This window comes from Bidens hawaiensis, unplaced genomic scaffold (genome assembly GCF_021521415.1).
Source record: "Bidens hawaiensis isolate Kalapana, Puna unplaced genomic scaffold, B.hawaiensis_p1.1 tig00013505_1, whole genome shotgun sequence".
NCBI classification, from domain to species: domain Eukaryota; kingdom Viridiplantae; phylum Streptophyta; class Magnoliopsida; order Asterales; family Asteraceae; genus Bidens; species Bidens hawaiensis.
In genome coordinates, this window is record NW_027492146.1 from 377,798 (window position 1) to 395,118 (window position 17,321).

The following is a 17,321-nucleotide window of genomic DNA, read 5'->3' on the forward strand; positions in this document are numbered from 1 at the left end:
GTAAAGAATTCTCAAAATGTTCGTTACAAAATGGGGGGACGACTTTTTAATAATACAACATGACTAGTTCGTAGAGCCAATGAAAAACAAACGCGTGTCCATAAAGCTGATGCGACGACTGGTTTGTGAAGACAATCTAAGCGCCAACAAAGCCGACTGCATTCATGTCTATGTCAGGCCGACTAGATTGTGAAAACGCCGAATAGATCGTGAAAATGCCTACTAAATCACAACCGACTAAATCAGTTAAAAAAACCATTTACAAACCATTTTAAAATGATAATCTAGTCTTCCAGGTTTTTTTGTATCATGATCTAGTCATCCGATTTTTTTGTATCATGTTCTAGTCGGCATGTTCACGATCTAGTCGCCATATTTATGATCTAGTCGTCCCCAATTTTTTATAACACTTTTTTAAAATCTTCATTTGATATGATCTAGTTGTCCAACATAATTTACTAGTCGGCCCGTGTTTTTTAACAAATTGATCTAGTTGGTTGTGATGTAGTTGGCGTTTTCACGATCTAGTCGGCATGTTCACAATCTAGTCGGGCCGACATAGACATGAATGCAGTCGTCGGGCCGACTGTTTTGTTGGCGCTTAGATTGTCTTCACGAACTAGTCGTCGCGTTAGCTTTATGAACACATGTACGTTTTTTAGTTGGCTCTACGAACTAGTCGTCTTGGATTATTAAAAAGTCATCCCGTCTATTTCGTAATGAACATTTTAGGAATTCTTTGTAAAAGATAAAACAAATCTAGAAAACCATTTTCTAAAATGGTTATTATGGGAATTTTCTCTTTTCTATTAACTAGGCATTTGGGGCGTGTTAGGTTCGTGAAATTCGAAAGAATTTGAATTTATATCCAGTGGAATGGTGTGTTCAATTGAATAAGGGGTGGAATTGAAATTTAAAATAATTCCAATCAAAACCTATGTTTATTCAACATAACGATAAATACGAACAAGAGAATCAGACATGATGTGACTAGTTACATGACCACATTCAAAATATACGATTTGTTTGCTACAAAGCATTTAAAAAAACATATAAACCAATCATAAAACACGAGAAACTAAATAATTCCAACAATTCTGTCATAAAACAGGGACCGCCTAATCGATACAAAATTGCACACTCTGATTAATTACGTAAAAAATATGGAAAACTCAAAACGGCTCCTTTTATGATGAACTAGTTCCGCTCACGCGCTATAACTTGGGTTACCACACCAACTGCAACTGTTGTCCCTGAAGATCTAAGAAATACTCTGCCGAGGGCCCTGCTACTTGAAAACTCATCCACACAGACCTCTCCTCCAAGCGCCACCTGAGGGTATTGTAGTAAATATCAAGTAAACTGTAGTTCAAATGTAAAACATAAAATAATATATGGCATTGATTTTGGTCTAAAACTATAATAGAAGTTAATTGTATATTTTTATTTCAATGATATGTCTGTTTCTTATATACACTGAATTAAGAAGAGTTGTATGCACCTCAATTACAGCACTTTGCCTGGCTGACAGGAATCGTGGTGACTTCTTTGTTACTTTACCAGTTTTGGAATCAAGCAACGACACAATCTTTGCAACTTTTGCTACTTCCTGCGCATGGTGTATGTGAAACTCCAACTGCTCATTTTGTAGTTCCATCACAAAACCATCAACATGAAGTCCCCGAAAATAAATAATAAATAAAAATGATATAATTGGCATGATTTATAGAAACTTTTGGATAATGAGTCAAAATGTGTTTTAAGTAAAGCAAGTCGTATTTACATGTAAAGTATAATCTCTAAGACTATGATAGTATAAACACGCATAAGTAAGAACATTACCTGTGAGCCGCTCAAAATTGGCATTTGGATATCCAAAACGAGGATTTTCAACTCCAAACGATCACTGACTGCCACAGGGAAATCTGGATGACAAAACACACCACCAGACATCACACGACTTGCATCAACGCCTTGTAGACTAACAGCTACATTGTCTCCTGCTCTTGCAATGCCACATGGCAGAGAATCACGTTCCAATGATCGCACTGTTCCAATCTCTCCAGAAGGCAGAACAAGAACCTATAATTAATAACATTGAAACCAAAAGGCAATTAGCCCTTCTGTTTTTACAGTGATAAATTTATCCATTAAATAATAAGTGAATGTAGTACCTTGCTTCCATTACGAAGAGCACCGGACTCTAACTTCCCACATGCAGATACCTGACCTTGAGATGGAAGTTTGATGACATCGCATATGGGCATTAAAAAAGGCTTAGCGTATTCTCTAGCAGGAGGTTGAAGAGCATCTATAGCTTCCAACAAACTCGGCCCCTTGTACCTGTATTATAACCAAATAACTGATAATTTAACTTGTAGTTTCTTGATCTTCGTTCAATGTTGCTTAAAATATAGCATTACGCCAAACTATTTGGTTTTCAAGAAATAATAGTGTGTCAAAAGTATAAACATTATATTCAACAAAAATCTAAAGAACAAAATGATTTGACGGGTTTCATGCGTTAAGAAGCAATTTGAGCGACTTTAGACCTATTTGAAACCCTTAAAAGGATAAAAAGACGACCTGAAACCCCAAACTGAGCCTGGGTGACCCATTCAAAAGAACTAGGCCAAATAGGCTTCTTCCGGTTCAGATTGGGTCAACCCAAAGCACCTATTGTCCCACAATTTCCTTTTTTATAAACCAGTGTGCCAAAATAGGATTTGCAATAATACCAAATTTTTTAATGAAATGAATTAACTATTTGAGAGGTTTATAAAACACTTGATTTTCAACTCATTTGGGCCTGTTTCCTTTCTAAATTTTTTTTGTTCCAATTTTGGCCTGTTACAAGTAGAGCATAGCCCAAACGGCCAAACCAACCCAGTTACAGATAAACAGGTAAAACTGTCACATCTACAGAAACCTATAAGAAAGCCTATTGTCCCACAATTTCCTTTTTTATAAACCAGTGTGCCAAAATAGGATTTGCAATAATACCAAATTTTTTAATGAAATGAATTAACTATTTGAGAGGTTTATAAAACACTTGATTTTCAACTCATTTGGGCCTGTTTCCTTTCTAAATTTTTTTTGTTCCAATTTTGGCCTGTTACAAGTAGAGCATAGCCCAAACGGCCAAACCAACCCAGTTACAGATAAACAGGTAAAACTGTCACATCTACAGAAACCTATAAGAAAGCGTATCATTTAAAAATATAGATAACAAAACAAGCAAATAAATAAACAAACTGACCAAGAAAACCGTGCATCAGAAGCAGGTCCCACCAAATTTTGGTTTTCCATGGCACTCATCGGAATCCACGACACAGAAGAATCTCTAAAATTACAAGACCGAAGAAATGTCCCAAGTTGCAATTTAATAGTATCAAAGCGATCCTTTGAATATTGAACAGCGTCCATTTTATTAACAGACACGATTATTTGGTCAACCCCGAAGCTCTTTATCAGCTGTGCGTGCTCCCGTGTTTGACCACCTGCACTATCGATACCCGCCTCAAACGCACCAAGTGATGCATCAATAACAAGAATTGCTGCATCTGCTTGTGTTGCACCAGATATCATGTTTGGAACAAAATCTTTATGGCCCGGTGAATCAAGTATCACAACATGATATTTATTGGAATTAAAGTAGGCAACTGCTACTGTCATAGTTATTCCTCGTTCTCTTTCTTCAGCACTCTCATCTAACGCCCATGCATAAGCAAAAGAACCTTTCCCCTTTATTAAAAATAAAAAATTAAGTCATAAATCCAGTTAACCAAGTTCAGCAGAAAAAATTATAGGAGAAAACTTTGCCTGTTTAGTTATGAATGGGTCTATTTGGGCTGTATTTTATCTCAAACGGGTCAAATACAAATAGCAAAGGGAAAATGATCAAATGGGACAAACGGGTAAAGTCAAGATTTCGGTCATTTCTATAATAATTAATATAACATTTGTCTATGGTAACAAATTAAGTTACATACTAAAAGTGTCAGTGGGTCAACCCAGTCTAACCTGACACCATTCTGACCTTTATATCGAGCCCAACCCGAGACCATTTTGGCCAGTATATCCAGCCCAACCCGACTAACACCATTTAATACACCAACCAAAAATACCTGTAATTTAGCCTCCTTTTCATATTTGTGCATTTGTTTCTGAGATATTTGGCCTAGAAGATGTAGCAGCCTTCCTGAGAGTGTTGACTTTCCAGAATCCACATGGCCAACCTGCAAATATCAAATAGATGGTGTCACGAGCTTATAATTCAACTTAATAAATCTTAAGATCAATAACATAGCAAACTTACAATAGCAAGATTCAGCTGAGTCAAACGATCATCAGTTTGTTCAGGTAACATCCACTTCTCAGGTTTATATTCTGCACGAGTTACTATCTTTTCCTTGTTATTACCTTTGGAATTTCCAGATTTTCCAGTCACGGTCATGTTGTTCAATTCACTGGAAAGACTAACTGCTTGCGCCTCAACTTTGGAAGCACAACTGCTCTCTTCCACATTATTAAACTTAATCTTTGAATTAAGTGATGCTGACATGGTGGAAGGTTTTGCACCTGAACTAGAGTTGGCACTGTTTATTTTTTTGCTGGAAGGAGCATTAGAAGTTGATGGCTTGTTCAAGTTGGGAGCAACTGCTTAATTAGAACAGAATGGAACATGTCAGGTCTCAACTCTCAACTAGAAAACTTAACATTTATTTTGAGCATAACAGAAATTAAATGGCATAAAGCAACAGCAAATATACAGTTAGTATAGTTGGTAGTATTTGTTCATGAACATATTATTATGATTGTGAAACACAAGCAAGTACTTTAACATGAAACATCTGCATGCCAATATGGATCATGTGTATATCTGGGTGTCTTTAGTATGACAGTGTTTTCTTCTACATGTTAGTATGTTAACATGATTACAGAGTACCTTTGGAACCTATTCTGTGAGATTTCAACCCCAGAGAAACCACATCATCCGGAGATGGGACATCAAACTTGAAAGGGGCTGAAGTAGTCAAAACACGAAAGTCCAAGGATCATTAAAGTTAGTCGTTATGTAAGAAGGGTTTAATATGTGTCTTAAAATGGCCATCTATGTCAAGAGCATGTACAGACCTATGTTAGTGTTGTAATGTTTTTCAGAAACAAAGGCGTTATGTAAATCACGAAATTGCGCTTGAGTACTTCCATTAAAGTGAGAAAGTTTGTCATCTTTCATTGAAGAAGCATCTTTCTGTGGTTGTAAGTTTTCCAATGATGCAAAAAGAGACTTTGCCATCACTGATGCTTCTGAATTCACGCATTTGCCACCAGCTGCATTAAAAAAATCTAATCTATAAAGTGGAAACCTAAAATTAAAATAGGTCCTAAATCCAAATTCCTAAAGGTATGTAAACTCCTTAAACTTCAAATTATTCTTCAGCGCAAACCGGTGCATGTATATTAGACAGAAATGCTTTGTCAAATATCAACTACCGTACAACTAATAGTGAGTGAAGGAACAATTTTAATATAGACATACGTCACATCACAGTTTCAGTTTCTAATATAGCATTTAACAAAAGTATGCCTTTTCTTTTAAAGCAAATTAGCAATTAGCCACCATTGTTGACTTTTAATATTACATGCAAAATGTTGACTTTCTCTTAGTTTCTCTTTCTAAATTTTGGTTTACTCTGTAAGATAATTTAACTACAGAGCACAAAAACATTAAACAAAGATGCATACCTTTGCTTGATTGCCCATTGTTATTACTTCTGACCAAAGGGTTGCGAAGAACACCACATATATCACATGATGACATATACTCCTCATTATCAAATGTACATATGGGGCAGCGCCAAACATTTTGCCGAATGACTTCTTGTCTAATTTCAGGTTTCACTTCAACAGAGTTCCAAGCTATACAAAGAGTATAATTGTCACAACAACATAGAAAGCTTATTTTTTATAGACATCGTAAAAATCAATATGCCATAAAGATTTAGATACAATTATTGGTTTACAAATGTTAAGTAAAGTGGAATCATATGGTCATTAATAAGCTCAAAAAACTCTGCAGATTAAAGATCAAATGATCAATTACCAGTGTCATGAGCATCTATGCCATTGCCATAGTCATAATCGTAATTGTCCTCTTGGTAGTCATCATAAATATCATAGTCGTCATCGAAATCAACTCCATATGTTACTTTGCGTGGCATTTCCTGGTTCAAAATAAAATATTAGCCCTGCTTGCGGTGCGCACATATGATGTATATATGTGTGAACCCTCGGGTGGGCAAAAGTGAAATTGCACTAATTTTGACGTTATTTTACTAATCTCGTGAAAATAACGTTAAAAGTGACGGACGGTTAATCAGGCATCATGTAGTGGCGTTGATAGCCGAAAGACAAGGGTACATGCACCGATCAGCCGGTCCCGATGATTGAGTGCTATGTGCCTTATGTCCAAGGCTTGATGCAAAACTACTATCGAGCCGGGGGTCTCACCGGAAGCAGCCTCTCTATCCTTATGGGGTAGAGGTAAGGCTGTCTACATCTTACCCTCCTCAGACCCTACCATAGCTTTGCTATTGGTGGGATATACTGAGTACGATGATGATGATGATGATTAGTCTGAAACTTTACAAACACAAGTCACCCATTCTATGCAGATTAAATAATAAATCTAAACCAAGAATAAACTTCTATAAGAATTACCTTAATTTTGCAGCAAACAGTATATGGAGTCAAAATAATAAAATCATCCAACTCTTCGCATATGACAAAAGAGAGTAACACAATCCTAATATGCCAAAAGAACTGACATCACAACCTGCCAAAGAAGTGCTTTCCTACTTCATGCCCGTTTTCTCATCCGGTAAGATTAATTTCTGATATAAAAAAAAGAGAATAAATATTAGTATAAAAAAGGCTGCAACATCTAGAGAGTTAGTTGTTCAACTAAAAAGCCTAAATTGAAACAAAATGTACATTGCTAATGGATTTATAGCCTCTTAACCATTAGAACTAAATAAACAGTTAACTGAATAAAACACAGAATTGCGACATATATAGCTAAACAAATATTATCCAGGGTATCTTGTCTTTCTTTTTTTCTCTCTATTATCATAGTGATAACAAGAAGATTACATACTGCTAAGCAGTGACCACACAAAAAGCTTAGCATTCAATGTTCACATTTTGATTGACATTCTTCACATGACCACTTGTAATCATGTAGAATTTAAGCTACTACCAAAGAAAGTATGCTCATTGCCTCATTAAAATCTATTAGTTTACACACTCTTGGGAAAATAGTATTGATTTTGTTTGTACAAATGTAACAGCATAGGGGTGTTCACGGTTCGGTTAAAAACCATGAAAACGTCCAAACCAGTCATTGGTTTAGTTTCACGGTCGGTTTCTTCTTTAATTTTCGCTTGGTCGGTTTCAAAATCTTCAAACCATAGCGAATGGTTTGGTTTGCGGTTTATACCAAAAACTGACCGTATAAAACCAGACCGGACTATAAACTTTTGTTATTTAGAGATCTTTTTAGCGTGTGCATGTGTGTGTGTTATTGAGCTTAATAAGTTAGCTCCTAAGCCCTAATTGATTATTCAAAGAGTCTAGTTGATCTAGAATATAGACCTACTAGTTAAATCCATTGGACAAATCCTTTATTATTGAGATGCACGTTCTATCAAGACCGTGAAACTAAACCAGAACCAAACCGTTGGTAATGCTACGGTTAGTTTTCCAACGTTAGGTTTCGGTTTCTGGTGATAAAAAACCGTTACTAACTGTTCGGATCACGGTTTGACCTACAAACCGTCAAAACCGACTAATGTTACTTTTCATGAAGTTCAGTTCCAACTACCAACAAAGCACAAATGAAATCAACCATACCAAACGCTACACTCAAACATCACATCAAAGTACACAAAACACAAATTAGGGTTTCAGTATACTAGCTAATATTCCTAAAATTCAACATCATATTCCAATCTAAGTATCTAACACTAAATCTGTACGTCAATTTGAATAACGTATAATCTATACCTAGCTAATTGAACAAAATGCGGATATATAATGTGTATCAAAAGACGAGCATATAATTCGATAAATTAGAATTGAAATCAAAGCAATTACTATTATGATTGTAACGGATGAAAGTGCGAACCAGAGTCGATTGAGAAGAGGTTAGGTTATGAGGAAGCAATCAACCACGAAACAGATATTTGTGATGGTCAGCTAGCGGTGGACTTGCTTTCGGATGATCGACGAGTAGAGTCCCCCTTTGGCCTTTATAACAAATGCTTAAACGACTTCGGTCGGTATCAATCATGTTAACAACGTTATGCAAAAGTCGGTTGGTATCGGGTTACGTAACCAGAACAAAACAAAAATATAACTTCGTCAAGCTCAAACACAACAAAACTAAATATATTTAAATAAAACTTGCATTGCGACGGTGAGCCAACATGAAATCAGTATGTATTAGCACTAAATCGTAAACATAAGTTAGTAGGCTCCAATAAAAAAAATAACATAAAAGTTAGTATTTAAAAAAAAAACGATTGAGGTGGCAACACCACATCGCAGCCACGTGGTCCAATTGATTTTTTATGATACCGACCATATCTTTTAATAAAAAAATATAATTTAACAACAAAGAATGCATTTTATATCGTTATAAAACAAAAAAGATAGTAGTAGGGCGAAGCTAAACAAACACGCGATATCAATCAAGTTCGCACATGAGAGTTTGTCACGTCATATGGGTCATGGGCAAAAAATGGTCATTGGGTCGTATGACTATGTAAGCGGTCACATTCATCATTCTTTGTCGATCGAACTCATGAGTCAATTGCAAATTTTGACTGTTGCGTGCATGGCATGAAATATCCAATCATACGTGATATACATTCTTACTCTTCTAATATGGACTTTGTTTCTCTCACACATAAATTGGATCATAAGGTCTTTCTCTTTGTGTGCGTGTGAGACGAGGCTAACGGGTGCAAACTTAATCATACATCCAAGTCGAATATCCCAATCAACGTTTGCTTATTCACCGTCGTTACAAAAAGCCTCAAGTCTTACTCGTAGACTTCGTATCAACATTATTGTTAAGTCAGAACTCACAATACGAGAATAGTTTTTTTTTATGTATCTACAATTTAGCATGTGCTAAGGGGCAAAGTGTCCACACAACCTATATGAAATTATGAACTATGAAGAAAATCTAAACTTACGGGACCACCTTACATGATGTTAAAAGTTAATGGGCTAATGGGCACGGTTAAGTCTGTTAATATATTACAATTATACATTACATGGTATTCATATAAGTCCTATAACTTATATGTTGTAATGCACTATTAGAGATTGTTTTTGGAAGAAATAATGTTGTTAATACTGATTTAATCGCTTTTAATAATAATAAAAAAAAGTTATATTTTATGAGTTCTTAAAAATTAGAAGGCCCACTATACAATTGTAAGCTGAATTGCTAAAGATTATTAAGTAAATATATGAAATGGTTATAAAATCATGCATTGGCATGAATACTATATCTCTATGACTCTTTAAACAAAAGTCTGTATTAAGTTTTCTAAAAACGTTAAGCATGAGCGAATCATTTTTGTTGTATGAATCGAATATGTGAACTTTTGGAATGAGAGACTTGGTTGTATCCTTTTTAAATGGCGAGGGAATAGAGTTTAATTCGGATCCCCACTCGTATCCTTTGGAATGAGAGACTTAGTTGTGATCTCGACATTTATCACATTTAAAAGTAAAAGTTGTAATCGTCCATCACATTAGTTGAATTTATGGTAACCCGTCTAGGGTAACAGAATTATCAAACGTGACGGATTTGAGAAAAAGCATGCACCTTATACACCTTATGTAAGATTGTTATAAAGGTTAAGCTATTAATAAATGGTCACTGATATAGCTGATATTATAAAATTTAGTTACATATATGATCACATTAATAAAGTTTAAAAAAATGTGTATGAATTCTCCCTTTAGTTTTTCTTGTCACTTTCAAGTTTAATGCCAAACAATAATTAAAGAGTTGCTTTCAATATACATTATTGTAAAGACCATTTTCAATCAACTAACATTTTTCAGATATAAATAACTTATAAGTCATAATTTACTCTAAAACTAAGGGTTTATTAATTTATGTATCAAAACCAAAACACATACATATGTTCATGAAAAGATTGCTTTAAACTTTATTATCTTTAATATACAGATCAAGTAGTTAAAGATGCAGCATTAGTGTGTCACAACTAAAACAATTATAAAAATATAATTCTCTAACAAAAACAGATAAATCATATCCCTATTCATACAGTCTCTACGAAAATTTATACACTAAAAAAATATTTTTTCCAGTTTATAATATTGTTAATAATATTTATTGAGAATGGTTATTATTGTATGCGTGAAGGTGCATGTGCCTTTGAATGCACACTCAAGATTCAATATTAATAATCTCATTCACTACTCACCTTTGACACATACTATTTTCTTTCTTTGAATCTCTCAAGAAGGAAGAACATGGGGTTGACAATCTTTTTAGCTCTCATTCTTGCTTTTCTTACCCCTATTTCCACCTTATCTTCACATGTACAAGATCCTAAGCTTGTAGTGCATCATTTTCATAGGTAAACCTTGGATAACCTAAGCTACTTCTTTTTATATTTAGCTTGTGTTCATGTTTTTAGTTCTCATCAAAGAATGTTTATTTAAATAATGTACGAACCATGGGAGGGTCATAAGGGTCCATCGACCATGTGTTGGCTAAAATTTGTTTATTTGATGTGAAAATTGTTGTTTTTTTTAGGAAAATGTGAGTTTGATTCTTCAAATTGTAAAAACTTAATTTTTGTTGAAAAAAATGTTATTTTTAGTGAACGAATATTGATTTTTTAGATGAAAACATTAACATTTTAATTAGTGACACCTATACTCATAAATATTTGTTTGTGGCAATGCAGGAGTATAAACGAATCTAGGAGAAATATGGGATTTTTCTTATGTGGGACAGGAAATCCGATTGATGATTGTTGGCGATGTGACAAGAATTGGGAAAACCACCGTCAACGGTTAGCCGACTGTGCAATTGGATTTGGCAAGCAGGCGATAGGAGGACGTGATGGTAAAATATATGTTGTGACGGATTCTAAAAATGATGATCCGGTTAACCCTAAACAAGGAACATTAAAATACGGTGTGATCCAAGAAGAACTATTATGGATCATATTTGCACATGACATGACTATTAAACTTAAACAAGAACTCATGATGAACTCATTCAAGACCATCGATGGTCGTGGTGCCAATGTTCATATAGCCGGTGGACCATGCATCACCATCCAATATTCAACAAACATCATCATACATGGAGTCAACATACATGATTGTAAGCAAGGTGGGAATGCCGATGTTCGTGACTCGCCTGACCACTATGGGCGGCGAACAATATCAGACGGTGATGGGATCTCTATTTTCGGTGGAAGTCATATATGGGTGGATCATTGTTCATTGTCTAATTGTCATGACGGCTTGATTGATGCCACACATGGATCTACAGCCATCACAATATCCAATAATTACATGACACATCATGATAAAGGTTATGCTATTAGGGCATAGTGATAGTTTCACTCAAGACAAAAACATGCAAGTCACCATTGCATTTAACCATTTTGGTGAAGGTCTTGTTCAAAGGATGCCAAGGCAAGTCCCACATACATACATACATACATAGTAGGGTGACAACTCATTACTCGAGATAAGAAAATAATTAGCTTTTGGGTTGTCTATACGGGGTTCACATCATTAAAAGGTTGATACATCTAACCCGTTTATTAAACGAATTATGTTTGGATTGGGTTATATATAAACAAGTCAATTTGACAACCCCTTCAAGTTAAGAGTCAACAAATAAAAAATCTATAATTTACAAACCTGTTCTTTTTATGAATATAGATGTAGGCATGGATATTTCCATGTGGTGAACAATGACTATACTCCGATGCAATTGGAGGAAGTGCTTCACCAACCATCAATAGTCAAGGGAATAGATTTCTAGCTCCTAATTCTCATGATGGCAAAGATGTGAGAGTTGGTACATATGTATAAGAAGAAGTTACAATCATCTTATATGGTTCTAAATTTGTTATGTTGTGTGTAGGTGACAAAGCGGAAGGAAGCATCTGAGGATGAGTGGAAAAGCTGGAATTGGCGTTCGGAAGGCGACCTCATGTTAAATGGTGCATACTTCACGCCATCTGGTAAAGGAGCTTCCAAGAGTTATGCAAGAGCATCGAGCCTGAGCGCAAGATCATCTTCCCTCGTGGGCTCAATCACAGCTAATGCAGGCGTGCTCCGATGCAAGAGAGGCTTTAGGTGTTATTAGTCCAAATGTTATTTTGATTTATTTTTTTCAAGTCACACGACATGAAAAAAGAGAATATATATTCTAGTTAGCATGTTTCTTTATATTTACATAAAGAAATTGCAATCAGGGAGTTCATTTGTTTGTTAACATTACTTTTCACATTTTTAGATGGTATAATTATTTAATGCATATAGTATACATACTCTTATGGGTTTGGTTAAGGGTGTTTGAGATTGTTGTTTAAAATTTGATTATTTCTATGTATCATGTTATATTGTAATATAACATGCTAGTTTTTGAACTCGTGTATTACACTGTTTACACATAATTTGTCAAACGATAAAAATAAATAAGATCCGTTATTATAATTGTAATTCTTAAAATACCTACGAATTAATTTAATGAACAAAGTAAAACTTATGGCGGGCTCGAAATGAAGTTGTTTTTCAAATAGAAGTTAGTAGAAAAGACCTTAGTTTCGACAATCTTCTTGTTTATTCGTTTTCATGGATTACAAATACAGATAGCAAAAATACTATTAGTTTGACCGAGTGACTTAAAAATCCCCTTCTTATAATGTAACTTTTTTGTTTTTGTTCTAGCTTTTGCTAGTTTTGGTTTAATAAAAGTTGTTCCTAAAAAAAATAAGTAAAACTTATGAATTATATTTTTTTTTTCAGTTCATGACTTATGAAATGTATCTTTTCCATATTTCACCATGTCTACTACATGATGCAAAATATGAATTTAAAGGTAGTTCGGTTAATTTATTTTTTTTGTTAAAAAAAGTGTTTCGGTTCGGTTCGGTTCGGTTCGGTTATTTTTGCTAAAAAAATGTTTCGGTTCATTTATTTTTGTTAAAAAAGTGGTTTGATTTGTTTGACTTTTAAGCAGTTCGGTTCGTTTATTTTTGTTAAAAAATGTGGTTCGGTTCTTTTATTTTTGTTAAAAAAGTAGTTCGGTTTACTTATTTTTGTTAAAAAAACTAGTTCAAATCGTTTAATTTTGTTAAAAAAAGTAGTTTGATTCGTTTATTTTTATTAAAAACTAGTTCGACTCATTTAGTTTTTGACCTACGGGTTAAGTACATGAGGAATAAAAAAATTACTATGTTGTCCCTTACTTAATGGAAAACAAACTGAACACGTTATCTGTTGATTTGTAAGAAATTAAAAAAAAATAATACTAAAGTAGGATTAAAATAACACATAACATTACATAATCCAGTCACTTAAAACGTTAGATTTGTTGCGAACTTTCACAGCTTACAATGAAGTTCATCGTTCAACGAAACTCTCAAATTTCATCTGTCAGACACCAATTCCACTCAATTACTCATCAGGTCCGTACGCCATCACTCTCATTCTATCCGATTAATCTCCAAACTCACAACTAACGAGCTTATGCTGCTTTATAGGTCACCTGTAGTAGTGAAGACTTTATGCTTAAAATATTAAACAGGAGATGGGCATTAATGAATCCAGATACCAAAATCCACCAAATTAGGGTTTCTAATATGCAAACTCAACATCATTTAGGGCAATTTGGTAAAACCACATTTTCCAACAATCCACATCCTTGTTTGGGGGAGAATGTAAGGAAATGGGATAATGACGAGTCGTCGTCGTTTTATATCGTTCGTGATGATTTGTTGCATCCGCTGGTGAATGGTAACAAGGCGAGGAAACTTGATGCATTGCTTCCGCTTGTCGAAGATTGTTCAGGAACCGATGTGGTAGAATAAGTCGATAACTATAGCGTTCTTTGTCAGGGCGTCGCTGTGAAAATTTTTTAGGCCGAAGGCAAAGAAAAAAATAAATTTGGGCCATAAATTAGTCGAGTAACTGGGTTTAAACATTAAGAATATATTTTTTTTTTCAAAAAAAAATATATAATTTTTTTTTAAATCGGGCCTATTGGGGTTGAAGATTATTCAGGAACCGATGACGTACGATAAGTCGATGACTATAACGTTCTTTGTCAAGGCCGTCTTCGAGAATCGTTAAAATTTTTTAGGCCAAAGGCGAAAAAAAATTTGGGCCATAAGTTAGTTAAGTAACTGGGTTTATACATTAATAACTTTCTTTTTTTTAAATCGGGCCTATTGGGGTGTCGGGCCGGGCTCCGTCGACCATCCGACCCTGCCTCATAGCCGGCTCTGTTCTTCATTCAATTGCTTGTACGGGTGCATACGTTGTGTATGTGTAATGTGTATAAAATGTTATTAGGAATGATGACTTGAGGTTCCAATTACACCGTTTTTATAGGTTACATGTGGAGGTTGCCAAAGTGCACACGCTGCAGCCGTTGGTATGCATACATATATTACTTGAGGCTTTTTAGAGTAGGGGTGCAAACGTGCTAAGCTGCTCACGAGCTACTCAAGCTCGGACGGATAAAAAGCTCAAAACGAGCCGAGCTTTTTCAAGCTGAAGCGGAGCAGAGTGTCAAATAAAGCTCGTTTAGTTATCGAGCCTGAGCTTGAGCCTTGTGTATTTTCAAGTTTTACCTGTTTTGGACTTCTATGTATTAAATTAACACTTAACAGCCTAGCTTTGGCTCTTTTTAGGTGCTAAACGAGCTTGAGCTGAGCTTAGGCTCGTTTAAGGTTTTTCTCAAAATATATAAAAATAATAAAAAATGTATATAAATTAATTAATAAATAGTAAATGAACCGAGCCAGATCTTGAAAAAAAGCGCATGAGCCGAACTCGAGTTATAGAAAAAGAGCTTCAAATGAGCGTGAGCCTAGTCGAGTTCCGGCTCAGCTCGTTTACACCCCTAAATTTTAGAGCCGGGGGGGGGGGGGGGGGTTGGATTACGCCTATCTTAAAGGCCAGTTCATGATATTATGTTTGTGTGTTTGTCAGCTGTTTCATGTGCAGAAAGGGGACTGAAGGCGCATTTGCTTTTACGTGGAGAACAACCTCAAATTCTAACAGGGTACAATTTAATCTCCAAGTTATATGGAAATATGACATATGTTCCAAGATCTATATATGCTAACAGGGAAGAAATGTTATCATCACATGCCAATTCAATAGGCGGTGGTGTAGTACACCTTGATGACTTACTTAAAGCTTCTTCAAATCACAACTCTATGAGGTCAAATTTTCTAGATATAGACGATGAACGGTCTTCAAATTCAAAAAAGACAGTAATCGTTAATGAGGTGCAGGCGATGCCATTGCATTGCCAGGTAAGCTTCAAGCCCACTAGTTATTTATAAAATGAATATAAAATTGCCAGGTAAGCTTCAAGCCCACTAGTTATTTATAAAATGAATATAAAAAATGGCTTGATTTGGTTTTATAGGTTTCGACTGACTATATTAATCTTTATAGGCTTGATTCGCCTTGTACAATACTTGTCACAAGATCATATACTTGGAAAAGACCAGCATCTGAAAATTATTGTGGATGCGGGAACTGGCACGACAGCTGTTGGTTTAGGAATCGGGGCCTTATGTTTAGGGTATGTGCTCATTACGCAAAATGTTTATATAATTATTGTAAAGAATTAATTGGAATATTAACAAATGCTTCTGTTTTGTACTAGACTCCCCTGGGAAGTAACTGCGGTGATGCTGGCTGACACCGTTGAAGGGTACAAAAAAGAGGAACAAAGTTTAATGTCCGAATTATGCCAATGTTTTGACTTGCCTATGATGCATAATGGACTCGTAAATTGGGTAGAACGTCAGCATCCAAGAAAGTACGTCTTTATTGTATCTGATTATCGAAAGCATAGTTAGATCATAAGCTCTTAATAATGTTAATAAAGGTGACATTTTTTCTCATAAAGTTGGAATCTTTTCTATGGCTTAAAATACAGATTTGGGAATGTGTTGAAAGGGGAAATAGAAGCATGCCAACAAGTAGCTCAAGAAACAGGTGTGTTAGTGGATCCGATATATACTTTGGCTGGATGGGAGTTAGCGTGTCGACTTTGTCAACAGGAAAGAAAAGGTGGTGCAAAAGTAGTGATGCTGCACACCAGCGGTACACTTGGCATGTTCGGTTTAGCTCCGCGATACATGTCTTACTTTTAAAATTGTGTTCTTCAAACATGTATGTCACATTAACAACAATTATTTTCTTTTTTATGACATATATAACATTTTGATTATGTATTTATTATTAACAGTGCTTCAAATTATACTTCTCATAATGGTGTAGTTAGCATATCATAAACAAAAAATACACGATCACATTCGAGATTTGTTGTTTGATTTGAAGATGGGATGCTCAAATTGGGAACGCTCGAGAGAGTCGGATGGTGATAATGAAATAGTTGGGGTTTTGTGCATCATGAATATGGACATGAAGCAAACTATAGTTAAAATGACAATCAGCAAAACGTGCTGTAAATACATCACCTGTTAAAGGTTCAAGGTATCTTATGATGGAAGATGTTTCATATCCAACATATATTCCCAACCTTCTTTGGGGACCCATTTTTGTGCGTTGTGGTGGTGCAATAGGAACATACACAGCACAACCAAAAATTCTAAGATGAGAGATAGTTGGCTCATTTCCAGAAACAAGTTGTGTGGGAGAGTATTTATGATTTGCACTTGGTCTCACGCGGATTAATGATCCAGCATGCATAATTGCATGACCCCAAATAGAAACAGGGAGTTTTGTCCTCATTATTAATGGTCTAGCTATTAGCTGTAGGCGTTTGATCAACGACTCGGCTAAGCCATTTTGTGTGTGTACATGAGCAACAGGGTGTTCTACAACAATCCCCACAGACATGCAATAATCATCAAAAGCATGTGATGTAAATTCTCCCGCATTATCAAGCTAACTCTTTTAATGGTATAATCCGGAAAATGTGCACGTAATTTGATAATTTGAGCAAGAAATTTTGCAAAAGCAACATTACGAGT

The 17,321-nt window shown here is 35.2% G+C and overlaps 1 protein-coding gene and 2 pseudogenes across 3 annotated transcripts; 2 read left to right on the top strand and 1 right to left on the bottom strand.

The window, feature by feature from the left end:
* Positions 1-1,197: 1,197 nt before the first annotated feature.
* On the bottom strand, positions 1,198-6,224 carry LOC143544262 (uncharacterized). Its single transcript, XM_077036398.1, has 11 exons — positions 6,107-6,224; positions 5,749-5,922; positions 5,137-5,334; positions 4,949-5,026; positions 4,319-4,659; positions 4,128-4,238; positions 3,260-3,744; positions 2,175-2,343; positions 1,843-2,082; positions 1,502-1,636; positions 1,198-1,332 (listed from the first exon to the last, which is right to left on the bottom strand). Exons 1-11 carry the CDS (start codon positions 6,222-6,224, stop codon positions 1,198-1,200), a joined length of 2,184 nt encoding a protein of 727 aa, XP_076892513.1.
* A 4,321-nt stretch (positions 6,225-10,545) lies between these two features.
* On the top strand, positions 10,546-12,445 carry LOC143544242 (putative pectate lyase 5; annotated as a pseudogene). The gene is made up of 4 exons (XR_013137215.1): positions 10,546-10,688; positions 11,022-11,763; positions 12,016-12,144; positions 12,221-12,445. The product of XR_013137215.1 is annotated as a putative pectate lyase 5 (transcript).
* A 1,414-nt stretch (positions 12,446-13,859) lies between these two features.
* On the top strand, positions 13,860-16,507 carry LOC143544263 (D-cysteine desulfhydrase 2, mitochondrial-like; annotated as a pseudogene). Its single transcript, XR_013137222.1, has 6 exons — positions 13,860-14,162; positions 14,695-14,737; positions 15,298-15,626; positions 15,772-15,901; positions 15,986-16,141; positions 16,262-16,507. The product of XR_013137222.1 is annotated as a D-cysteine desulfhydrase 2, mitochondrial-like (transcript).
* The last annotated feature ends 814 nt before the right edge of the window (positions 16,508-17,321 follow it).

Coding starts and splice junctions, on each gene's coding strand:
- LOC143544262 (XM_077036398.1), bottom strand. CDS start 6,224: ATGCCACGCAAAGTAACATATGGAGTTGATTTCGATGACGACTATGAT. Junction 4,660..4,948: donor TCACAGAATAGGTTCCAAAG/GTACTCTGTAAT, acceptor CTAATTAAGCAG/TTGCTCCCAACTTGAACAAG. Junction 3,745..4,127: donor AAAAGGAGGCTAAATTACAG/GTATTTTTGGTT, acceptor TTTTTAATAAAG/GGGAAAGGTTCTTTTGCTTA.